Here is a 26,023-nt window from a genome sequence, read left to right on the forward strand (position 1 = left end):
TGTAAACTCCCCGGCCGCGGCGCTCAGGGACGAAAAGCAACTCACACTCCCAGCCAGCACGTCCCCCGAGAAGACGACCTTTGCGCTTGCGTAGTGCGCGCACGTCGCGTCGACCCGGGGCGCTCTCGCGAGAAGAGCCGTGCAGGCTGGGAAAAATGGCGCCTCCCAGCCCCCGGGAGCCCAAGGCCCAGTCGGCCACTAGCGCGGCCAAACCCGACGGGGAGATGGTGCTACCGGGCTTCCCGGACGCGGACAGCTTTGTGAAGGTAAGTTTGCTGTGCCTCTGGGGCATCGGGAGCCGCCCGAGGTCGGCCAGAGGTAGGCCCGGATCCAGTCGGCGGCCGCCCAGCCGGCCGCACGCGCGCTGCTGCCGGCCCCGGGTGGGGATCGAGAGGCCGCTGTCCGAGCCGGGCACAGTCTTTCACTTCCCCTCCCGGGCGGTGATCGCACGCGAACACTGAGGGACGCCCCGCTTCCCAGGACCCTCGTTCTCACATTGAGCCCATGCAGCCTCGGGTGTGGAGAGCCGTGTCAGCGTCTTGGGAAGGGCTTCCTTGTCACCCTGATGTCCCCAGCCCTCGGGCCCTCGTCCCCGCCCGGGCCTGAGCCACCGGACCAACTCCCCGGAGGGGCTCGGCTGCTTTACGCCGCATGGGCATCCTCCTCTCCCGCGGCCGGGATGATCCTCCTTTCCTCTTATGCGGTGCAGTCCTATATAATCCCAGACCCTGGGTTTAATGTCACCTGTAACAGCTGCCACCAACTCAGCCTCCTCTGGGTGCCTTAGAACAATTACCATTGCCTCCTCGGAGGAACACAGAGAGGGTTCATCTAAATTATTTGTGTAATGCTTTTTAAATATGAACAAACAAAAGTAGGTTTAGTTATGCCTCGTGCATAACTCTTACAAATCCACAAAACTAAAATAACTTGTAAATTAGCACTGTGTATTCCCCCAACCTCCACTCAGCTAGGTGGATCATCATTAGCAGATGTCATTATTAATTCATTTGTTTGGCTGGGATAGTTCCTGGACCACTAGCCATGGTCCTGATTGGGTAGCGTTCAGGCTCACCAGCTACCCTGTGTCCCACCTCCTTTCTCTCCCCCCCCCCCACTTGAACCATTCGTTACACAACTCACAGTGGTGTCGTTCGCCCTTCATGTTACCAACCATGATTTCTTTATGACAGCACTTCAGGTTTTTTTTTCTCATGATCGCACAACAGTTAAAATAAAGAACCACTTGGCACTAACTGGAACATAAACACAAGTCCAGTTGTGGGCAGTGATGGTTATACTTTGGTCAGTGAAAGGATCTAGAATGTTCTTATGTTTTAGATGCTTGCCTAAATGGAAACAGGGAAGTCAATTCCCATAGAAAATTCATGGACCTCAATTTGAGTAGCAATAATGGTAGCACTTAGGTGCTTACCAAGCACTACCTTTTGTGACTTCATTAGCTCATTTAATCCTTACAACAGCTCTATGGGGTTCACACTTTTATTATGCCTCTTTTTCAGAGGAGAAAACTAAGGTCCAGATAAATTCAACAACTTACCCAAGATCACAGCTGATAGGTAGCAGAGCCAAGATTCAAACCGAGGCCATTTGTTTTTTTTAATGTTTGTTTATTTTTGAGAGAGTGAGAGCACAGGGGAGGGGCAGACAGAGAGGTCGACAGAGGATCCGAAGCAGGCTCTGCACTGACTAGGGAGCCCGACTCAGGGCTCGAACTCACGAACCGTGAGCTCATGACCTGATCCTAAGTCGGACGCTTAACCGGCTGAGCCACCCAGGCGTCCCCAAAGCCAGGCCATTTTGAATATTAGTCTTGTATGTATTTAGTCTTTCTCTCCCACTCTCCCAAGAATGTAAGCTCCAAAACTTGGTTCCTGAGGTAAAATCAGCACTAAATGAATATTTGTTGAATGTGTGAAGATGCATCGTCTAGCACAATGTATTGTATATAGTAAATCTTGAGAAGAATGAGCTTTTTAAAAAAAAAATTTTAACGTTTTATTTATTTTTGAGACAGAGAGAGACAGAGCATGAACGGGGGAGGGGCAGAGAGAGAGGGAGACACAGAATCTGAAACAGGCTCCAGGCTCTGAGCCGTCAGCACAGAGCCCGACGCGGGGCTCGAACCCACGGACCGTGAGATCATGACCTGAGCCGAAGTCGGACGCTTAACCGACCAAGCCACCCAGGTGCCCTGAGAAAAATGAGCTTTTGAATGAATGGGGACCCGTGTTTAAAATATGCTTGTTATAATAAATAGATAGATAGATAGATAAAATGCTTGTTTTGGGGTGCGTGGGTGGCTTAGTCAGTTAAGCGTCTGACTCTTGATCTCGGCTCAGGTCATGATCTCACGGTTTATGGGATTGAGCCCCAGAACGGGCTCTGTACTAACAGTGCAGAGCTTGCTTGCGATTCTCCCTCCCTCTCTCTCTCTCTCTCTCTCTCTCTCTCTCTCTCTCTTTCTCGCTCTGCCCCTCCCCCACTGCTTTGCATGCATGCACACACGCTGTCTCTCAAAATAAATGAATAAACTTTAAACAAAAAATGCTTTTTTTCTGGTTTTTGACAGTTTGCTCTTGGGTCAGTGGTGGCAGTCACCAAGGCATCTGGGGGCCTACCACAGTTTGGCGATGAGTATGATTTCTACCGAAGTTTTCCTGGTTTCCAGGCATTTTGTGAAACACAGGGAGACAGGTTGCTTCAGTGGTGAGTACTCTATTATTTTATTACAGTGAGAATAATGAATATAAAGAAGACGATAATTTTTCCTAGATTAGTTTGATCTTAATCATATTTTTCTGTGCTATCAAGACCTATAACATATAAAAATGAGACAGTGGGGGCACCTGGGTGGTTTAGTCGGTAAAACATGTGACTCTTGATCTTGGGGTTGTGAATTCCAGCCCCACGTTGGATGTAGAGATTACTTAAAAAAAATAAAACCCTTGGAGCACCTAGGTGGCTCACTAAGTGTCTGACTCTTCGTTTAGGCTTAGGTCATGATCTCACTGATCACGTGATCGAGCACCGTATTGGGCTCCACGTTGACAGCATGGGGTCTGCTTGCGATTCTCTCTCTCCCTCTCTCTCTGCCCCTCCCCTACTCATGCACTCTCTCTCTCAAAATAAATAAATAAACTTAAAAAAAAAAAATAGGGGCCCCTGGGTGGCTCAGTGGGTTGGGTGTCCGACTTCAGCTCAGATCATGATCTCACAGTTTGAGTTCAAGCCTTGTGTCGGGCTCTGTACAGCCTGGAGCATACTTCAGATTTTGTGTCTCCCTCTGTCTCTTCTCCTCCCCCACATGTTCTCTCTCTCTCTCTCTCTCTCTCTCTCTCTCTCTCAAAAATAAATAAACATTAAAAAAAATTTTTTTTTAGGGGCACTTGGGTGGCTCAGTTAAGCATCCAACTCTTGGTTTCAGCTCAGGTTGTAATCTTGCAGTTCATGAGTTCGAGCCCCACATCGGGCTCTACGCTGACAGTGCAGAACCCGCTTGGGATTCTCTCTCTCCCTCACTCTCTTCCCCTCCCCTGCGTGCTCTCTCTGTCTCTCTCAAAATAAATAAATAAACAAAAAAATGTTTTAAATAAGATTTAAAAAATTTTTAACATTAAAAGAATAAATTTTTTTAAAGAGTGGATTTTTCTCATCTATTTCATTTTTTTATTATTTTGTTTAATGTTTATTTATTTTGAGGAAGAGTGTGTGCACATGCAGGGGAGGGGCAGATGAGAGAGAGAGAGGATTTTGAGCAGGTTCCGCACTGCTATGAGCACAGAGCCTGACGTGGGGCTCGATCCTGCAAACCCATGAGACCATGACTTGAGCCAAAACCAAGAGTCAGAGGCTTCACTGACTGAGCCTCCCAGGTGCCCCAATTTTATTTATTTAATTTTTTTTTTTTTAATTTTTTTTTTTTAACGTTTATTTATTTTTGAGACAGAGAGAGACAGAGCATGAACGGGGGAGGGTCAGAGAGAGGGAGACACAGAATCTGAAACAGGCTCCAGGCTCTGAGCTGTCAGCACAGAGCCCGATGCGGGGCTTGAACTCACTGACCGCGAGATCATGACCTGAGCCGAAGTCAGACACTCAACCGACTGAGCCACCCAGGCGCCCCTATTTATTTTAGAGAGAGAGTGAGCAGAGGAGAGGGGCAGAGGGAGAGAGAGAGTGAGAGAGAATCATAAGCAGACTCCATGCTCAGAGTGGACCCTGATGCAGGGCTTGATCCCACGACCTGGGATCATGACCTGAGCTGAAATCAAGAGTCAGGTGCTCAACTGACTAAGCCACCCAGGTCCCCCAAGACAATGGATTTTGAATAGGGAAATGTTATTTGGTACCTTTTGAGTTTAACTTTTTTTTTTTTTTTTAATTTTTTTTTTTTTTACGTTTATTTATTTTTGAGACAGAGAGAGACAGAGCATGAACAGGGGAGGGGCAGAGAGAGAGGGAGACCCAGAATCGGAAGCATGCTCCAGGCTCCGAGGCATCAGCCCAGAGCCCGACGTGGGGCTCAAACTCACGGACCGCGAGATCATGACCTGGGCTGAAGTCGGACGCTCAACCGACTGAGCCACCCAGGCGCCCCTTGAGTTTAACTTTTAAAAAAACATATTGACTCTTGCACTATATGTGAATCTTTTTGAATAACATGGGACTTGAAAGCCTAGATCCAAGAGTCTCTCATACAGCTTGCAGGGACATGAGGATTAGCTTTTTAATAAGAGTATGAGGACAGACAGTACACAAACAGTGTTTTTGTTTAACTGTCATGTGACAGAGTTAGAGAATCTCTTTTAGATTTCATGATAAAGCAATGAATGCGGAGTGTATTATTTACATAGTATGATGCATTCTTTAGAATTTAAAGGAAGCTTTCAGTAATTTCTTCCATCCCTTCAATTGACAAGTGAGGAACGTGAGTCTGAGTGAGATTTAGGGAATTGCCCAAGGCCACACAACTTTGCTATAAGGGTGCAAATATTATTAGTTTGATCACAAAGTATCGGGAACAGTCTAAGCCAAGCCTTTCAAGCTTTCTCTCAGACTGAGAACAAATGAATAAAGGTATACAAACTAACCTTGGTTTTCCTGTCCTTTTAGCATGAGCAGAGTAATGCAGTACCACGGGTGTCGAAGCAACATTAAGGACCGAAGTAAAGTGACAGAGTTGGAGGACAAGTTTGATTTGCTGGTCGATACCAACGACGTCATTCTGGAAAGAGTGGTGAGTGTTTCACCCTACTCTTAAGATCATTAACAAATGGGGGCACGTGGCTGGCTTCGTCTCAGGGTCATGAGTTTGAGCTCCATGTTGGGCATAGAGATTACTTAAAGATGAAATCTTTAAAAAAAAAAAAAGGTAATTAACAAATGAGGAGCTTTTGTATTATTAAAATATGAAAAGAAACCCCAGCATCTGAGGAAATGAAAAGGAAATTTAGCATTTCTTTTTTTTTTTTTTTAAGTGTTTATTTATTTTGAGAGAGTGGGGGAGAGAGAGAGAGAGAGAGAGAGGATCCCAAACAGGCTTTACACTCAGCACAGAGTCCAGCGTGGGGCTCGGTCTCACAACCATGAGATCATAACCTGAGTCGAAATGAAGTCAGATGCTTAACTAGCTGAGCCGCCCAGACGCCCCAGAAATTTAGCATTTCTTGTTCCAATGACATTCCCTTCCTGACAGTTGGCCTTTTTTCCCCAAAGATAACACAGTTGTCTTCAAATAAGTTACTTCAGCCTATCACTGCTCAGTGGAGGCCTGTTAAGAAATCCACGTTCCAGGTTTGCAAGTCCTATTTGCATTGCGAGAGAAGGGGCTTCTGGGTACAGAACCTAACCAAAATTGAGTTTTGTTTTTTTTTTTTACTGTTATCTACTATCTGCTAAACAGCCTGATTTGCATGATTAGAAGGAGATGTGGATCATATGATCTGGCTTACTGTCTACTTAGGCCCAATTCTACAGCCGTTATTTACAGAAATACACAGAGATCATCCAAAACAAATTGAACCCTCAACCATGTGACACCCTGCAGATATTTAAATCACACACTCCTGGGGCGCCTGGGTGGCTCAGTTGGTTAAGCGGCCGACTTTGGCTCAGGTCATGATCTCACGGTCCGTGGGTTCGAGCCCCGCGTCAGGCTCTGTGCTGACAGATCAGAGCCTGGAGCCTGTTTCAGATTCTGTGTCTCCCTCTCTCTGACCCTCCCCCGTTCATGCTCTGTCTCTCTGTCTCAAAAATAAATAAACGTTAAAAAAATAAAAAATAAATCACACACTCCTGTCCTGTGAAGTCATCCCTCCCATAGTCTCAATGCCCACGGGTCCTTCAGCAGGTTCTCATATTTTATGATTTCAAGTCCAGCCATGCTACCGTATGTCATCTGGATGCCCAGACTGATAACCTACGTCTGCTTCAATGGGGCAGAATGGATCAAAACACCCTCCATTCTCCCTCTGAGTACCATCCTTCCTTGTTTAATAGCTACAGTCTAGGGTCTTTTTAATTCTTTTTGTGGGCCAGATCACACTGTTCAATCATTTTTCAATTTTCAGTTCAACTGAGAGCTGTCAGGGGAACTGATCAAGGGTTGGGAGTGGTCAATTACTGCCCTGTCTTTGAGCAAATAATGTTTTAATTATTTGGGCTGACTTTCTTGTGTGTGTTTATATATGTTCCCACGCATGATTCTTTGAATATATTTCTTTTTTTTTTTTTTTAAGTTTATTTATTTATTTTGAAAGAGAGACAGAGAGAGCAAGTGGGGGAGGGGCAGAGAGAGAGAGGGAGAAAGAGAATTCAAAGCAGGCTCCGCACTGTCAACACGGAGCCCAGTGCAGGGCTGGAACTCACAAACCGCGAGTCCATGACCCGAGCTCAAACCGAGAGTCAGACGCTTAACCCACTGACGCAGCCAGGCGCCCCTGAATGTGTTTCTTAAGAATGTCAAATAATTAACCTGTTAACCCTGAACTGTTGTCTCTTGCCCCTAGGGTATTTTACTGGATGAAGCTTCAGGTGTGAATAAGAACCAACAGCCAGTCCTCCCTGCAGGATTACAGGTCCCCAAGACAATAGTGTCCAGCTGGAACCGCAAGGTGAGGGAGGCTTTTCACATGGACTAGAGCTTCTAATGTCAGCTTTACAATAGGGCCCCTGGCTGTGCAAGTCTGCATTTCTGTTCTGATTCATTGGACACAGAACTGGCCACTGCCCAACTTGTTCTCGTGGACAGGCACCACCTAATTACCTCTTGTCTCCTTTGCACCCTGCAACCTAATCCACAACATACACTCTCAAATGAATGCTCTTGGAAGGCAGAAATGGGATTTATATTTCTCATCGATGAGTTGCGATGTCATAAGCTATTTGTATGTGTTATCGTAGGCAGGAGAATATAGCAAAAAAACAAAATCTGAAACTTTCCGGTTGCTTCATGCCAAAAACATCGCCCGGCCTCAGCTTAAATTCCGAGAAAGGATCGACAACTCCAACACACCATTTCTTCCTAAGATCTTCATCAAGCCCAACGCTCAGAAACCCCTCCCTCAGGGTAAGTCGTGCAGACTCTGCCTAAAGAAAGCGGGAAAAGTCTCCCCCCGCCTCCCTGTCTTGGAAGGAGCCAGCTAACTCCTCCATAACTAGACAAGATGTGAATGTATTCACCCCTTTTGTGATGGCAGTTTTGTTTTTGTTTTTTAATGTTTCTTTTTGAGAGAGAGAGACAGAGTGCGAGTGGGGATGGTCAGAGAGGGTAGGAGACACAGAATCCGAAATAGGCTCCAGGCTCCGTGCTGTCAGAACAGAGCCCAATGCGGGGCTCGAACTCATGAACTGTGAGATCATGACCTAAGCCGAAGTTGGATGCTTAACCGACAGAGCCACCCAGACGCCCTGGGATGACGTTTTTTGTTGTTCCTTGGGTCTCTAGCACTCTCTAAAGAAAGGAGGGAACGCCCACAGGATCGTCCAGAGGACTTGGATGTCCCCCCTGCCCTGGCTGATTTCATCCATCAGCAGAGAACCCAGCAGGTGGAGCAGGACATGTGAGTATTTGCCTGTCGGGACTTTCTGCCGTGAGTGATTATTGCCTTTATGCCACATTCTCACTCAGCTTCACTCTTGTAAAATGTATCCGTGTAAACAGAGAATCTGAGGCATGGGTGATTGTTATCACTATCCTAACAGTGGATCTCTTTGGTCACACCTGCTGCTGGTGTTCACAGAGGGCCTGCACAGGTGACATCTTGGGTAGCCGTCACCAGTCCTCAGAGGTAGCACTCGCTCTCACCCCCACCACCCCCTCCGAGAGATGCTGACTTCCCACACAATCAGAACTCGAAACCTCCAGTTTCTTAAAACTACCCTTCCTCTAGGGGCGCCTGGGTGGCTTAGTCAGTTAAGTGTCCGACTTCGGCTTAGGCCATGATCTCACGGTTCGTGGGTTCGAGCCCTGCGTCGGGCTCTGTGCTGACAGCTCAGAGCCTGGAGCCTGCTTCGGGTTCTGTGTCTCCCTCTCTCTCTGCCCCTCCCCTGCTCATGCCCTGTCTCTCTCAAAAAAATAAATGTTAAAAAAAAAAAAAACTGTCCTTCCTCTCTGACATTCTGCCTTTCTCACCAGGCATGAGATAGGGGCCCGCCAATAAAGTCAGTAGGGAGACGGCATTTTTCACTGGCAGTGTAAACATCTGCCAAAAACTGCGTAGGGGTGCCTGGGCAGCCCAGTCGTTAAGCATCTGACTATTGATTTTTGCTCATGTCATGATCTCCCAGTTCATGGGTTCAAGCCCCGCACTACACTGACAGCACAGAGCCTGCTTTGGATTCCCTCTCTCTCTCTCTCTCTCTCTCTCTCTTCCTCTCTCTCTGCCCCTCCCCTGCTCACATACACACTCTCTGTTTCTCACTCTCTTGAAATAAATAAACTTTTAAAAATTAATTAATTAATTTAAAAAAGAATAATTAACTGCTTAAAATAGACAAAGGGACCTTGCCTTCCGTATGAAAGGAAAAGGTGGTAAGGACTTTGCTGGTGTTGGTCTTTTTCTCACATATAGCTGGAGTCTGCCCTAACGGCATGCCCTCGGCCCCAGCTCTGCACCATGAGGCCACAGGCAGGTGCAAAGGAATAAAGGTGATGACTCATGGCCCTGCCCTCAAGGAACTCAGAGATTTAGGATTTTTATGCAAGTAGATGACAGAAAAACAAAAAATAGAGCCTTTAGCATATGACCTATTGAGATACCTGCCCCATTCCCTCTCTCTCTCCACAGGTTTGTGTTTTTTTTCCCCCCAAACCACAAGGAATTCTACATTGCACATTTTTTTATCATCCACAATGGCAGTCATACAGTGTTTTGAAATAAGAGTTCAGGTTTTTATAAATGAGATTTTTTTTTTTAAGTTTATTTATTTTGAGACACAAAGAACGCAAGCAGGGGAGGGGCAGAGAGTGGGGAGAGCGAGGGGGAGGGGGAGAGGGCAAGGGAGGGAGAGAAAGGGAAAGAGAGAGAGGAGAGAGAGAGAATCCCAAGTAGATTCCACACTATCGGCGCAGAGCCCAGTGTGGAGCTCGAACCCATGAACCTTGAGATCATGATCTGAGCCAAAATTAAGAGTTGGATGCTTAACCGACTGAGCCACCCAGGTGCCCCATGAATCAGTAGATTTTTAATTAATCACATTATAAGGGTGAACCAGTATGACATGATCTTTTTTTTTTTTTTTTGATGCCCTTGAATTCTCACTGAAATAATGGTGCTTTTTATAGAGAGAAGATATTTTCACAGTGTTCTTTGCTCATTTGTCTTTACAAATTGGATTAAAGCAGTTGTTCTTCCTTGAATCACAAAACTCCTCAAAAGGACTTTTCTTTTTGTTTTGTTTATTCAGGTTCGCACATCCTTATCAGTATGAACTAGATCACTTCACTCCACCAGATTCAGTCCTTCAAAAGCCAGAACCCCAGGTTAGCATCCAAACTGAGTTTATGGATGATGGCCAGGTAGCCCAGGAGAAATCCAATCAATGCAATCTTGGCTTTCTTTAAATATCTTTTAAAGTAGAAGGTTGCACCTTTGGGTCATTTCTTGAACCCCTAATTCATTTTGTGCTTTAGCGAAGGATGATTCGTAATGTTCCTCTCTCTTCCTACCTGTGCGTTCGTGCTCCAGTTATATAGGCCTGTGGGAGAAACACCCTGCCGTTTTGTATCCTCCCTGGACGAACTGGTGGAGCTCAATGAGAAGCTCTTGGCTTGTCAGGAGTTTGCGGTAGACTTAGAGGTAAGTTGTGAATGACCTTGAGTGAAATTTTACATCCTCTATGAGTGCACCTCCTTGAGGAGTATAAAATTAATACCAACAGATCTATTTTTTGGCAAAGACCAATCTGCCTTGTAACTTTTATAGCTGGCCTCCTAAAATCCGTAAAGGAAAGCCTAGCAGAATCATTTTTCTCTGTTCTCCCCTCTTTCCGGGTTTTAGCACCACTCCTACAGGAGCTTCCTGGGGCTGACCTGCCTGATGCAAATCTCCACCCGAACAGAAGACTTCATTGTCGACACCCTGGAGCTCCGAAGTGACATGTACATTCTCAATGAGAGCCTCACAGACCCCGCCATCGTTAAGGTCAGCCAGCCTTTTCCAGCCCTGGCGCATGAGCGCAGGATTTAAGTGCTTTCGTTTTACTGTTTCATTATTTCAACATAGAGCTGGTGACGTTGAGAGAAATCATTGTAATTTCCTGCACTCGGATCCCCCACGCTAAACTGCTTTTGTTTCTAAGCCCCAATTAGAACAGCCTGAGATACAGCTTACAGCTCGTTACCACCCGGGGCGACGGTACATCATGTTAAGGATTCCTGCAGTGAGCCCGTGCCATCAGGATCCTGCGGACTTAATGACTATCCTTGAAGCTAGTGGAGCTGTTTTCTCAGAATCACTGGCTGTTAGCAGTTTCAGACTTGAAGAGTGTGCCATTAGGAGTGTAGAAGGCTGTCGGTCCAAATTAAAAGAAGCGTTTAAAACTGAACCCATCTGAATCTGCCTTCTGGCTTAATTCCAGAGTTATAATCCCCTAGAGGTAGAGTGTGTTTCGGGGCCCAAGTGGCCTCGTGCACATTGTACCCCCTGACTCCGGCTTTGTTTTCAGGTCTTCCACGGTGCTGATTCAGACATAGAGTGGCTACAGAAAGACTTCGGGTTGTATGTAGTGAACATGTTCGATACCCATCAGGCGGCACGCCTTCTTAACCTGGGCAGGCACTCGCTGGACCATCTGCTGAAACTCTACTGCAACGTGGAAGCCAACAAACAGTTCCAGCTGGCCGATTGGAGGATACGGTCAGTTTGTGCTTAACGAGGAAACGCTGATGGCACAGGGAGCGGGGGTGCCCATCAGCGTCTCGTCCGCGCAGGCCTTTGTTCAGACTGTGACGTGAGCCAGACCTTGAGTTGAATGTCGCTGGTCTTTCTTCCAGCTGTTTCCAGCACAGCTGGAGGTTTTAGGGTGACCACGTGGAGTGTATGTGGGGCTATGACACCACGCTTCTCGGGAATAGACGTTGGAAGAGGTGTGCCATGTTCGTGTCTATATCCCTCCCCGTCTCTCGTTTGAAACTCAGATCTCTGCAGTCGGGTGGGTGGGTGCGTGCGTGCGTGCGTGCGTGCGTGTGGTGAATTCCCAGAGGTCTGAAAGAATTCTAAGGTATGTAGGTGATCGCACCGTATAATGAGTATTTACTAGAGTGTAAGATTTTGGTGGAGTCCTGCCACACTTTCCGGGGTTTGGGCTCAGCTCGGTCACTGTCAGGTGGCCGGCTTCCTGAGTTTGCAGCTGCGGTATGAAGCAGCCTCCTCCAATGAGCTTTCCTCCACTTGCGCACACCACAACTTCCAAAGAGGATCTAACAAAGCCCAGATAGAAGATGAAAACTGACAAAGCCTGAAAGCCACTACCTGTTATTTACCCCTTGCCATGTGCCAAGCACTGAGCTAAGAGCTTCGGGGATGTTGTGCCGGGTGGTCCCCACAGCAGCCTGTGAGGTGCCGGCCTTCATTTCCCAGGTGAGGAAAGTGAGCCCGGTGACTTGTCCGAGGACAGGTGTTGAGAGCTAAGATTCAAACTCGGGACCCCAGGGTCTCCATTTTCAACCACATCGTTACCTGCTGCCCTTTCTCCCCAACCGTGGAGACAGTGGCTTGTCCTGTTAAGATGTAGGAAATGCCGCTATAACTGGAGTATTGGCTGTGATACTAAAAGGAGCCCAAGTCTCATTAGCACCCTCAGAGCACACAGCTTACGTTGCCACACCCGGGGCAGAAACCAGCAAAATTATTGCCTCTGTTGCAATTCTAGACCTCTGCCTGAGGAAATGCTCAACTACGCCCGAGATGACACCCATTACCTGCTTTACATTTATGATAAAATGAGGCTGGAGCTGTGGGAGCGAGGCAACCAGCAGCCCGTGCAGCTGCAGGTGGTGTGGCAGCGGAGCAGGGACATCTGCCTCAAGGTACAGTGTCACCGGTCACGGCCACCCTGTCTCGGGCCGGGTCCTCGTGCTTTGCTTTGCTCGTTACACAGAGGAAAGGAGCCGAACGTTTTCAAGAGCCCAGGGCACAATTCTGATTCCCATTGATCCTGAATGTTCTGTAATACATTGCAGAAATTCATCAAACCTATCTTCACGGACGAATCCTACCTCGAACTGTATAGGAAGCAGAAGAAGCATCTCAACACACAGCAGCTGACAGCCTTCCAGCTGCTGTTTGCCTGGAGGGATAAAACAGCTCGTAGGGAAGATGAAAGTTACGGGTAAGGGATTGGACGTTCTCTTAATATCTGCTCCTAGGCTGAGCGGCTCGGGTAGCAAGGAAATAATGGGCTTTTTTCTTTTCACCCTGAAAGTGTGTTACGTTTTCCCCTCCCGGGTTGTAGCCTTTTAATGGGGCTCGCTGGCTGAATTTAACGTGCTACCACTGTGTGTTTTGTTCTAGATACGTCCTGCCAAACCACATGATGCTAAAGATAGCTGAAGAACTGCCCAAGTGAGTCTGAGAACTGATAAATATGTTGACTTTCTCAACAGAGAAATTTTATCCTTCAAAAATCAGCCTCTCTGATAGTTATTAGCCCAGTGCTGTTGACTCAGAAAAAAATGAGTGCTCTAAGGAAGTTCACGAGTCCAAGGATTCAGAGTTTCCTCCCTTGGACTGCCCAGTAGGAACTAAAGCTCCTGAACTGCAGCCGTTTTCAATGGTTACGCCTCAGATCGGATCCGCTGTGAGTCTGAGCCTCCAGTACCCACTCTGAAGGGAGGAAAGTGTCACAGATGCTCTCCTCTGTAATTTGGAATCTTGGGGTTTTGAATGCTTTATGATGTTCATTGAAGCATACACAGAGAATCCAAATTCGTGATCTCCTGTTGACCCCGTTGCAGTGCAACGGCTCGGCAGGGCTGTGGTGCCCCTCTCCAGCTCTCCCTGTTAGCCGGAGGCAGGCTGCAGGGGCCACCTCCTCCAAGCTTGCCGCAGCAGAGAGCACATGCGGAAGCGGCTGGCCCCGACTGCCCCCCGCTAGGAGCTCGTCTCCCTGGTCTTCCCCTCAGCCGTAGCGCTCGGGCTTCCCTGATCACCGTGCTTGTCTGGAAGCCTCGGAGGGCCGTGTCCCGGAGTGATGAGTTTGTCCTTCCTTGTCTTCAGGGAACCCCAGGGCATCATAGCTTGCTGCAACCCTGTCCCACCCCTCGTACGGCAGCAGATCAATGAGATGCACCTCTTGATCCAGCAGGCTCGGGAGATGCCCCTGCTGAAGGTAAGAAGCTTTGCTGCCAAAGGTTCTCAGCTCACCAGGCTCTGTCTGCTGGCACCTGTGGTCTTCTCCATACACGATCTGGTCTCCATGCTAAAGAGAAACCCCAGGAGGGGCGCCTGGGTGGCTCAGGCAGTTAAGCGTCCACCTTCGGCTCAGGTCATGATCTCGCGGTCTGTGAGTTCGAGCCCCGCGTCAGGCTCTATGCTGACAGCTCGGAGCTTGGGGCCTGCTTCAGATTCTGTGTCTCCCTCTCTCTCTGCCCCTCCCCCGCTCACACTCTGCCCCCCCAAAATAAATAAAAATTAAAAAAAAAATTTTTTTAACCCCAAGAAAATAATAGGGGCTAGGAAAGCCAGTAGACATGTCTTCTTGATGACAGTGAAAAGCTGAAGCTCATTTTTGTTATTTTATGATCCTGTCTTCAATAAGTCGACAGCAAGTAATGTCTAATGACTGGGCCAGTTAGCTGTTGTTGGGAGGCAGTTAACCTGGTGGAATAAAATGGATTGGGGGTCACAGCGCCCGGCTGGCTCGGAGGGGCGTGCGACTCTCGATCTCAGGGTTGTGAGTTTGAGCCCCACATTGGGTGTAGCGATTACTTAAATAAATAAACTTAAAAAAAAAAAAAAATGGATTGAGGGTCTCAGTCCAGGGAGCATGTTTTGGAAGCCTGGCAGGGGTCCAAGACGTGAAGCGATAACGTCTTGTGAGTTTGGCGGTCCCAGAAATGGAAGGAAAGGAACACGAACAAGAAGCGCCATCAGAAGAAAGGTCGATGGGAATTAGTAACAGACGATGAAAGCGACTGCCATTTTCTTTGAGCACCGTGCGAAGTACCCCGGCGTGTTCTCAGACTGTGGATTTGGGGATAGTGGAAGTCCAGTCCAGGACAACTCACTCCAAATATAAAGCCTAGGTGACTGGGAAAATAGGAGGGCCTCGGATAGAAATGGGGAATTCAGGAAGAGCTGATTTTGTGAAGGAGATGCCAAACTTTCGACAAACTCAGATGAAGGCAGGCTAGCCAGCCGGAAGTCCGGTTACCTGCATCTCCACGCACGTGGCGCCCGGGTGCGGACACGGTGGCGGGTGTGTGTGTGTGTGTGTGTGTGTGTGTGTGCGCGCGCACACGCCTGTGTCGATGCTACAGCATGTTCAGATAGATTTACGTGTCTTGGTTTGTATTTGGGGGGGGGGGGGTGCAGTTTTTTTTTAATCTTTATTTTTGAGAGAGAGACAGAGACAGAGCGTGAACAGAGGAGGGGCAGAGAGAGAGGGAGACACAGAATCTGAAGCAGGCTCCAGGCTCCGAGCTAGGAGGGGACAATTTTTAACGGTGTTGCCTCAGTGGTAATATTGGTATATAGTAAACCGTATTTGTAATTTTTTTGAAAGATTATTGACCCAGAAAGACTTAAAATCAATTCCTTTAGGATGTGTAAAGATATACACATCTCAGTCCTCGTGTTCAAGCTTCCTCCGTTGGCTCTACAGCTTGTCCAGGGAAAGAGAAACCCTGGTCTCTAGACAAGAATCTCTTTCAAGCTCTTGCAAATCTGCTGCGTCGTCCCTTTGCCATGAGAAAGGCTTTCATTCTTTCGTTCAACAGATAATTACCAAGTACCAACTGATCATATCGCCAGGCGCTGTAAGGGATGAAGGACGAAAGAAAATCTCTGGGCTCGTGAACGACAGTCTAGTGAAGGGCACAGTCTATGCCAGGGAAACACGTGCGGGCGCCCCACTGGCATACCTTTCCTCAGATGCTTTTTGTTTTTCCTCCTCAGTCTGAAGTGGCAACCAGCGTGAAGAAGACCAGCCCGCTGCCCAGCCCCGAGGTATGGTCCTGCATCTGTCCTCTTTCCGGTGGGCAGGCGGGGGCGGGGGGGACACCAGTCAGAGCCGGCGCAGGACAAACCTCCCTGTCCGAGGCAGCCCCCAGCACGGTAGTGAAAAGCTGCTGCACGCTTGCAAGGCTTTCATGAGGCGTGTCGGTTTCTTTCTGACGCAGAGATTAGAGAATGTTCTCTTTGGACCCCACGATTGCTCCCACGCCCCTTCAGATGGCTACCCTGTCGTCGCAAGCGACGGTAACGTAGAGGCCTCTGGAATGTCCTGGAAAGTGCCTTGCACGCTGTCCGCTAGGCTTTGACCTTACTGACTTCCATCCCTGTAGGGCCCGTGCCCGTGCAGAAACAGGCAAGCCTCTTCCCTGACCAAAGAGAAGAGGACGCCCCTCCAGAGACCAAATGCCTGATCGCTACCGCTGTCATCACGTTATTTAACGTGAGTAGTGGGACTCGCCGGTGAGGTGATGTAGACCGGCAGGGATTTGTTGGCTTTATCAGACAGGCTGTGTGCCTGGAGCGTCGCATCCACTGTGGACGCTAATGCCAGAAGTAAAACCCAGGCCGGAGGGGACAGGCGTGGAGACAGATCTGCTAAGCAGTCTGTGAGAGATGGGCAGAGGATTGTCTCCTGAGCTCTGTGTGAAGAGATCCTCGAGGAAGGGTTAACACCTTGACGAGAGTGCTAACGCCTGGCGGGGAGGAGGTTGTGGGCCACGGTGATCCGTAAGCAGGACCTTCCTGACAGCCACAGTGGAGGCGGCTCGGCCTGAGTCCCAGAAGGGGCCTGCTGAGCACTCTCGTGAGTGTAACTCTGTACGCTGGCCGATTAAGGAAAGCGAAGGGCGGGATATGAGGGCACTGGGAAGCGGGGAGATATGTGTTTCGCATCCCAAAGAGGGGCTGAGCCGTGGTAGGTCGTGACCACGTCCAGTATGGGACCGAGTGTGGCCAACCTGGGTCAGGCCGTGTTCCCGGAATACGCACTGGGTTGTGACAGAGCCTGTCCCGGTCTGTCCTCCCTAGTGGGTGTTTCTGCCAGTACTGGAATTTCAGGCTGTTTGCAAAGGGAGGATGAACGGTGTGGTTGTTGGTCAAGATAGGTAGATACCAAAATGACCAGGATGAAGGGAAAATACACAGGTAAGACTGAATACTGCCAACAACAGAGGGGGTAGAGGAAAAATTCAGAATTTCTGGAAAGAAAGAGAAGCAAGCGTCTGATCCGTTTGGACAAAGACGAGGATCGAGCTTAGCAGGTGTTCACGTGAGAAACAGCTGGGTGGTTCCGTAGGTTCCAGAATCACCCCAGAGCGCGAGGCCGCAGCCAGGAAGACAAAATGCCGCCTGCGAGACGTGGTGCCTGAGAGTTAACTTTCTCACTTAATCACATAAACTTAGATTGGGTCTGGCTTCAGTAACTCGTGACCAGAGAAATCTAGGCGCTTTAACTGAGTCATCAAGGTGACTCAGCAGCTACAAATCCGAGCGTGAACTTGGGGCCGTGTGAACACGGAAGCACTGTACTTAACAGACCGTCGTGTCTCTGTGCCCTGGGTGGCAAGACTGCTACCACAGAGCACGCGGAAGGATAGCTTGCATGCTGAACCCGGTTGGAAGCAACACCCCGGTGCAGAATTGTCCTGATTCCCCGCAAAAGTGTGTAATTTTTTTCATTTGTGAGTGTCCGGTTACAACCTCGAGTTCTAGAGCCAGATGGACCTAAGTTTAAAGTCCTCATTGTGGGGCGCCTGGGTGGCGCAGTCGGTGAAGCGTCCGACTTCAGCCAGGTCACGATCTCGCGGTCCGTGAGTTCGAGCCCCGCGTCGGGCTCTGGGCTGATGGCTCGGAGCCTGGAGCCTGTTTCCGATTCTGTGTCTCCCTCTCTCTCTGCCCCTCCCCCGTTCATGCTCTGTCCCTCTCTGTCCCAAAAATAAATAAAAAACGTTGAAAAAAAAAAAATTAAAAAAAAAAAAAAAAAGTCCTCATTGTGCCGCTGTTAGCCGTCAGGGTCTGGAAGACCTAGCCTCTCTGTGCCTCAGTTTCCTCATCTGTAAAATGGGGAGAATAATACCACATACTTTAATAGTCTGTAAGGACACAGTGAGAGTTCATTGGTTTAATAAATAGATGTTAAGTACACCCCACTGCGTGCTATTACAGGCTATTACAGTGCTTTACGCAGACGAGAGCCCTAAAAAATTAGCCAGTATTCTTATTACTGTTACGATTATGCCGTTGCTTGTATCGTATTGCCACAAAATGATGACGGTGATGAGTTGATCGTTTTCTGTTTGTCCCTGCAGGAACCTAGTGCTGAAGAGAGTGGAAAGGGCCCACTAACGGTTGCACAGAAGAAAGCCCAGAACATAATGGAGTCCTTTGAAAATCCATTTAGGATGGTGAGTAAGCGTTGTGTATCTAGTTGAGGGCTGACGGAACAGGCAGAGGTTTCTGCCGCTGTAGGGGCCTTTTGCCTGGAAAAGAGGCCGACAGCCCAGAAAAGAGGGAGCACCTGAATCCAGTGTGTCCGTTGTCCCTGGTGTCCAGGTTGGGATGGAGTCGGGATCTTCTCAGATGAAACCGGCAAGGATACCTCGCTCAAATGCCAGTGAGCTATGGCTCGGCTGACGCTCTGAACGAGGCCTCCCACGCTGACACCAACCGAAACCCCCCGCCCAGTTCCTGACCGCCTTTAACACGACTGTTTCCGTCCCTCCAGTTTCTGCCTTCTCTCGAACGCCGCGCTCACGTTTCTCAGGCAGCGAAGTTTGATCCGTCATCAAAAATCTATGAAGTAAGTGGACTCACCATCCTTTCCAAGAGTGACTTTCTAGGAAAAGGAGACTTCTTAATTATCTGAACTAGCTCTTGTCTTAAGCCCATCTTGAACCTCCTGAATACAGAAAACGCTTTATATATAAATACATATAAGCATAGTTTCTAGAGAGAGGGGCGAGAACTTTATTCTGACTTTCAGAAGCATTTGGGAACCTTTTAAGAAACAGGCTTTCAGGTTTTTTTTTAATGTTTTGTTTTTGGTTTTGGTTTTGTTTTTTAATTTGAGACAGAGCGTGAGCAGGGGAGGGGCAGAGAAAGAGGGAGACACAGAGTCTGAAGCAGGCTCCAGGCTCTGAGCCGTCAGCACAGAGCCCGATGCGGGGCTCGAACTCACAAACTGTGAGGTCGTGACCCGAGCTGAGGTCAGATGCTTAACCGACTGAGCCACCCAGGTGCCCTGAGGCTTTTGGTTTTAATTGGAGTTCAATTTATATGTCACAAAGTGCACAGATGTTAGGTGTACAGCTTGATGCCTTTTTTTCCTTTTTTTTTTTTTTTTTTTTTTTTTTAATTTCCATCCAAGTTAGTCAGCATATAGTACAACGATTTCAGGGTAGATTCCTCAATGCCCCTTCCCCATTTAGCCCATCCCCCACACACACACCCCCTCCAGTAACCCTCTGTTTGTTCTCCATATTTAAGAGTCTCTTCTGTTTTGTCCCCCTCCCTGTTTCTATATTATTTTTGTTTCCCTTCCCTTATGTTCATCTGTTTTGTCTCTTAAAGTCTTCATATGAGTGAAGTCATATGATATTTATCTTTCTCTGACTAATTTCGCTTAGCATAATACCCTCCAGTTCCATCCACATAGCTGCAAATGGCAAGATTTCATTCTTTTTGATTGCCGAGTAATACTCCATTACACACACACACACACACACACACACACACACACACCACACCTTCTTTATCCATATCTTCTTTATCCATTCATCCGTCGATGGACATTTGGGCTCTTTCCATCCTTTGGCTATTGTTGACAGCGCTGCTATAAACATGGGGGTGCATGTGCCCCTTCGAAAGAGCACACCTGTATCCCTTGGATAAATACTTAGTAGTGCGATTGCTGGGTCGTAGGGTAGTTCTATTTTTAATTTTTTGAGGAACCTCCATAGTTTCCCAGAATGGCTGCACCAGTTTGCATTCCCACCAACAATGCAAAAGAGATCCTCTCTCTCTGCATCCTCGCCAACATCTGTCGTTGCCTGAGTTGTTAACGTTAGCCCTTCTGACAGGGGTGAGGTGGTATCTCACTGTGGCTTTGATTTGTCTTTCCCTGATGATGAGTGAAGTTGAGCATTTTTTCATGTGTCGGTTGGCCATCTGGATGTCTTCTTTGGAGAAGTGTCTATTAATATCTTTTGCCCATTTCTTCACTGGATTGTTTCTTGGGTGTTGAGTTTGATAAGTTCTTTGTGGATCAGCTTGATGCATTTTTATATATGAATATTACTTTAAGGCTCTTATAGATGACAGCTTAAATTTTAAAACACTCTGTCTTCTGTTGTTTGGTTTGTTTTTAATAGCATAATGAGGAATAAGGAAATACCTTCCCTGGAGCCCCATGAGATGTTCCTGGGAGCCAGCGTTGTTAATTGTCTGTCAAAAGCCTTCTTCCTTCCTGCAGGAAGTTTCTGCTCCAGTCAGATGGACGGCCTGGCTCCGTCTGCCTCCCGCTCTTTCGTTAGGCACCAAGGGTCAGGCCAGAAACCTGACGGGCCCCTGCCCTGTCGCTGGTGGTCGGCCTCCTGCCTTTAGAAATGGGGAGTCAGGTGGCTCTTATGCCTTCTGCCCCTCTTCCCCCACCAGTTGTGGCCCATTCGGCAACTGTACGTCCCTTACCGTGCTTCTGTCTAATCTCAGCGAGATGCGTCCTGACCCGCAGGCAAATGTTCATGCAGAAGCAAACGGCCCTGAGAAGTCCTGCCTTGAATCCCAGCTCCACCATTTGCTAACCGTGTGCCCTCAGACGAGTTATTTAGCTTCTCTGAACCTATTTCCCATCTCAAAGTGGGGGTGATGATAATGCCTTTGTCCCGGGGATTATTAGAAGGGATTGAATGAGACAACGGACGGGAAAGCATCCGGCTCAGTGCCTGCAATACAGTTGCCCTTTGTCCTTCTTGATAAAGATTTTATAAATAAAACGGATTTTTGTGTGTGTGTGTGTGTGTCATCAGATTTGGAACTTCTGACTTAGAACGTGTGTCGTTGTTAGGTTAGCATGTCCAGTATCACCCCATTAAAAAAATACAGCGTTCCTGGGTGGCTGAGTTTCGGAGCGTTTTTGTCTGGTTTGTTTTCATTGTAGATCAGCAACCATTGGAAGCTGGCGAGCCAGGTGCAGGTACGCAAAGAATCTAAAGAAATTGCCAAGGAGACGGCAGCGGAGCAAGCAGGTAGCTCTCACTTCCTTGTAAGGCAGCCCGTCAGTGTGTCTGTCAAAGAACAGGCCTTGTACATCATTCTGTTTGTTCAACAAAAGGCCCGTGTGGCAGCAAACAGAATGGCACGGCCCCTGCCTGCGGGGCTTGCCTTTTCCTGGGGGACAGCGGACAGCCTACCGTGAACGTTTGTCCTTGCAGATGGCCAGAGACACTTCCGCGGGGAGAGGGGTAGGAGGTGCTTGGGGGCGGGCACGGGGGAGTGGTGGCCGCTTCCGTGTGGCGTTTGGTGAAGGCAGTCTAATCAATGTGACACTGAGCAAAGGCGGGCTGCTTCCGGGGGAAGCCCCACAAGTCCAAGGCCCCGAGGCGGTCGCTTGTCGGGCGCACACAGAGAGAGGCCGGGAAGCCAGCGCGGCTGAGGGGAGGAGAGCAGGAAGGGCTGTCGTGAGGGCACGGCTTGTACTCCCAGCGGACTGGGAAGCTCTGGAGGGTCTGAGCGGAGCAGTGACCTGCACTGATCTTCAGGGGCCACAGAGGGCAGTGGAGAGGGCAGGAGTGGGAGCCCAGGTAGGAGACAGGGCGGTAACCCAGGTGAGGGGCCGCTGGCTCGGAAGGCACGGTAGCAGAGCTGGGGACGGGCGGCTGGAAGCCGACGTTTCCGGTGGGGACACTGACAGCACTTCATGACGAGTCGGGTGAGGCACGTGAGAGGAGGAAGGGAGCCGCGGACGCCAGAAGGTTTGGGCCTGAGTGATTAGAAAGACGAGGGTGGCCAGCAACAGAGTAAGAGTGCACAGGGCGCCGATTTGGGTCTCGTTCTGGTCCTCGATGTGCCGTGGTTGAGGCCCATCCGAAATGTCCTCAGGGAGGAGTCACGTAGGTGGTGGACGTCTGGCTTGGGCTCTCAGGAGAGGGGCAGGTGGGCCGTCAGATTGAGAGTGTGGGGAGAGCGCCCGGGCCTGAGCCTCAAGGCAGCCGTTCCTCCGAGCCTGGGGGAGAGGGGCCGGTGCGGGAGGCTGGGGAGCAGGGAGGGCGCCCCGGCTGTGGCGGCCCTGGCAGCCGGGGCAGCCGGGTGAGGAAGGAGGCTTGGCTGCCGGAGGCAGCAGCTCCACAGACAGTGCTCTCTCTTCCAGCCGCCCGGGACCAGGCCAGGGAAGAGTACAAAGCAACAGCGGAACAGGCCGTGTCCGTCCGACAGCAGGCTGCCGTACGTGCCGGCCCTTCTCTTTCTTTTAAGAAACCCGATGCCCCTGGTTGTGGCCAGGATTTTCCTCGAATGGCAGGAGGGCTTGCCCTGTGGTTCAAATTGAATGCTATGTCTTCCCCGTCCATTTTGGCTTGTCAGTTAGTGCCTGCCTTATTTCCCCTCAAAAAAGTTTATATCGCAATTCCTCTTAGATGATTTCCTCTGTTGAATTTACCCTCAACAGACCGTACCCCTGACTCTAGTAGTAGATAAGGTGCTGAAGCTTCTAACAGCCAAGCCTGCTTACCGTCCTGCTCTGCCCTAGTGTGTATTTCGTTCTCCACCCCGCTAGAGCCCTCCAGAGTGCATAGCCCATCTTTCCTCAGTGACCTGCCGCCATTCTCCGGCGAGGGATTTGTTCCATGTGGCCCTAGCCCTGCCCAGACTCACGGCCCGCACTCCCCTTCCAGTTGCCAGCACAGCGGCGGAGTCCCTAGTGGGGCCGTCCGTCTGTCTCACCCACCCCTGTGCTTCCTTCCCTCTACAGCTAGAAAGCGCCGCCAAGAAGAGAGAGCGAACGACGAGTGACCCAAGGACCACAGAGCAGAAACAAGAGAAGAAACGACTCAAAACTTCTAAGAAGCCAAAAGACCCAGATCTGCCAGGAAAAGATTTTACCCCTTACGACTACAGCAAGTCGGATTTCAAGGCTTTTGCTGGTGAGGCCGGGACTGGTGCCCTTTAGGGAATGTCTGGCCGCCTTAGGGGGGAGGAACTGTAGCGTGAAGAAAGCGTGCCCTAGGCACCGGCTAAGCCCGAGAAGGACAAGGCACCGGCGCCCTAGGAGCCTGCAGCGCCCGGACAGAGAGCCCGCCCTCCTGTGCTGGGCCTTACTTGCCGGGGCCTCCCTGGTAGCTGAGCGAGATGGCACGCGTGGTCTTCCCTCACTGTAGCTTGTGCCCAGAAACACATTTTCTCAGACACACAAACATGGTAAGGAGTTGACTGAAGAAACCTGACGCCCGTGAGGTGCTCTGCTGTTCCTTGGCCCGTCAGAGTCCATCTACGTTGGAGGGGCTACAGGCGGCGTTCCTGACTCTAGAGCAGCCTCCTTGGCACCACGTCCCTTTGAAGAGAGAGAAGGTAGCGCAGGATTGTCACCTCAGAGCCCAAGTTCCCGACAGTGGCATCTGACCGGCACGCAGACCAGAACGGGTTTCCTCGGTGGAAAAAGAGCCAGTGCTGTAGCCACCTGCCCTGAGCTGAGAATAGATCTGTGAGAAACGAGTGTTCGGGCTGTCCTTCTATACTGGGAGCGTGACACGTGGAAATGTGTCAGCCATCGGTCCCTCCTCGTAAAGGGGTCAGCAGGCTGACAGCCCCACCCTTCCTGAACACCGGGCACCCACCCAGGAGTCCGCCTGTTGGGTGTACTAACTCCTGTACGTGATCACTGGTGTCTCTCTTCTCTTACCTTCCAGGAAACAGCAAATCGAAACCTTCTTCCCAGTTTGATCCAAATAAGCAGATGCCATCTGGCAAGGTAAGACATGTATTTGACACCGAAAACTAGTAAGATTGTATATGTCAGCTATATTTTCATTGAAAATTAAAAAATAAAACACAAGATACAGCTAATAAAAAAAAAGAAAAAAGGAAAGACAGGGCACCTGGGTGGCTCAGTCGGTTAAGCATCCGACTCTTGACTTCGGCTCGGGTCGTGATCCCAGGGTCGTGGGATCGAGCCCCGCGTCAGGCTCCACATTGAGCGTGGAGCCTGCTTAGGATTCCCTCCTTCTCTTTCTGCCTGCCTCCCTCTGCCCCTCTCCCCCACTTACGCACACTCTCTCTAAAATAAAAAAATTTTTACATGAAAAATAGAAATCTGCTTGAGAATTCTCACGTGCTCGTGGTGCTTTTTTTTTTTTTTTTTTCCTCTTCCACTGCTGGGAAGAGGGCCCAGCTAGGAATCATCAGTCATCTTCCTTTGCATATCTTTGCCCTCACCTCATCCCTTCCCAAGTCCGGACAATACCCATCAGCTCTTCCAGCAATAAAAAGAAAAAGAAAAAAAAAAAAAAGCTTTTTTTAAAGAGGCCGTAAAGGCTGGCATGCGGTTTGCTACCATGGGAATCACAGCCGCAGGCCACAGACACTCCTTTCTGTGCTGGCACAAGCCTGCATTCGCCCCCGTGGGTGTTGGTGCCAGTCGGAGCCAAAAGTGGCCGAAAATTTGCACGCGGAGGCTGAGGCCCGTGTGGAGCCCTCCTGTCCCTTTAGTAGCTCATCCGGATGGCCTTTTCTTCAGAGCACCCAGAAACATCCAGTGGAGAGAAAACCAGTCACACCGGTGGCGCTGGTGTCTCGGGAGGGCCTTCTGAGCTGTTTCCTGTGTCTCCTGCAGTCAGGTTATCACTCAGCCGAAGTGATTTTTTTTTTTTCGTTTTATCTTTTCAGAAATGCGCCGCACCCAAAAAACTTAAACAGTCGGTGGGAAACAAAAGCATGTCCTTTCCAAGCGGAAAGCCAGACAGGTATGTGGCCAAGGCCGGCGTGGCCCCGCAAACCCAGCAGTGGCTCAGAGGTCTCAGCTGGAAAGACCCAGAGAGCCTCACTGGAGCAGATCCCTCCCGGTCACTCTAGGAAAGCCGAGCTGGGAGGAGGGGAAGGGACTGCCGAGTGCTGTCACTGTGTCCCGGACTCAGATTCCTGTCACTCACCACCTATCGCCACCCAGCTGCCTCGGGGTCACCTCCGAGCAAATAGGCTTGGAATTTTCCTAGATCAGCCCAATTCTGAGGAATGGGGGGGGAAAATCAGTGAAGTGAATGTGGGTTGTCATTTAAGAAAATTTTAGTTAAGAACCTGAAATGCTTATCCTCAGGACAGACCCTGAAACCAGAGGACTCACCCCTGGGGGGTGGCCTGATGAGGGAATCTGCCGTTAGATCTTAGCCAGCACAGCCACCCTCGTTGGGCCCCAGGGCACTGCCCCAGCCCGCTCTCGTCTGCCAGGGTAGGGGGGCACCCTACTGCCAAGCTCAGTTGTCCAGGACCACCGCACGCCCCCCCCCCCAACAAACCAGGCTCCCCCAGTTGTGCATTAAGGTTTGCAAGGTTTTATGAACAGCGGAGAGCAGCTCTCCAGCCAAACTGGAAGAAGTAACTCTTGTTTTCATATTGTCTCTGCAGAGGTCTCAGGCACAGCTGGCCAAAGAGATAGCACTGGAAGAGACCCCCGGAATTCCCCAGCGGACCGGAAGCACCAGACGGTGGTGCTGGTTTTGTACAGACTCATTTTTAAACCATTAAAAATAATTCTTACTGGAAGAAAGCGGGTTCCTGACTTTTCCTTTGCTGCCACCACAGTTCCGGCAGGAGAGGACAGATCCCACCCCGTTCAGATCACCGTCTCCGGCTGTCTGTGGGTAAGCATGCCCTTGAGGACACTGATTTCTGGAGAAGTCCAGAATCATTCCTGAGAGAGAACACAGGAGAATCTCCTATGACTCAGAAAAGGGCAGCACCCACAAAACACAGAGCACCCTGTTCATGGAGCATCGACTCTCCCTTTTAAGAGGGTTCCATGAGCCGTGCTCCCTCCTTCACATGCCTTCCAGTCATGCCAGTGAAAGCCAAATGGTAAAGACCCCATGGGGCCGGGGCGGGGTAGGGGGGTGGGGGGTGAGGGGGCGGGGTGGAGCAGGGGTGGGGGGCGGCTGGTACAGCTTTAGAGCCAACTGTGGCCTCTAGAGGGCCCGGTCTCTTCCCTGTACCTGTCCCCCCCCCCCCCCCCCCCCTTTTTTTTTTTTTTTTTAACTTCCCCAATTAAAAAAGTAATAGCATGTTCACTGTAGGAAATGAGGAAAAGAGAACAATTATATCGTCTGTAACCCTACCACACAGAG

General features: G+C 49.6%; 1 protein-coding gene across 2 annotated transcripts; it reads left to right on the forward strand.

Moving 5' to 3' along the window:
- Window positions 1-108: 108 nt before the first annotated feature.
- EXOSC10 (exosome component 10) lies at window positions 109-25,449 on the forward strand. 2 transcript variants are annotated; one of them, XM_058719095.1, is made up of 25 exons: window positions 109-266; window positions 2,594-2,730; window positions 5,137-5,260; window positions 7,032-7,136; window positions 7,426-7,591; window positions 7,970-8,084; window positions 9,931-10,006; window positions 10,212-10,322; window positions 10,524-10,667; window positions 11,191-11,381; window positions 12,397-12,553; window positions 12,707-12,855; window positions 13,038-13,088; window positions 13,743-13,854; window positions 15,642-15,692; window positions 15,866-15,944; window positions 16,031-16,140; window positions 18,008-18,103; window positions 18,424-18,498; window positions 20,854-20,941; window positions 22,063-22,136; window positions 22,663-22,834; window positions 23,597-23,658; window positions 24,573-24,649; window positions 25,308-25,449. In XM_058719095.1, exons 1-25 carry the CDS (start codon window positions 156-158, stop codon window positions 25,336-25,338), a joined length of 2,664 nt encoding a protein of 887 aa, XP_058575078.1. In that variant the 5' UTR covers window positions 109-155; the 3' UTR covers window positions 25,339-25,449. The 2 variants fall into 2 exon arrangements, with proteins under 2 accessions (XP_058575078.1, XP_058575079.1); XM_058719096.1 differs by lacking the exon at window positions 2,594-2,730 and having other exon boundaries at window positions 146-266.
- The last annotated feature ends 574 nt before the right edge of the window (window positions 25,450-26,023 follow it).

Source organism: Neofelis nebulosa, chromosome 2 (assembly GCF_028018385.1).
Source record: "Neofelis nebulosa isolate mNeoNeb1 chromosome 2, mNeoNeb1.pri, whole genome shotgun sequence".
NCBI lineage: Eukaryota > Metazoa > Chordata > Mammalia > Carnivora > Felidae > Neofelis > Neofelis nebulosa.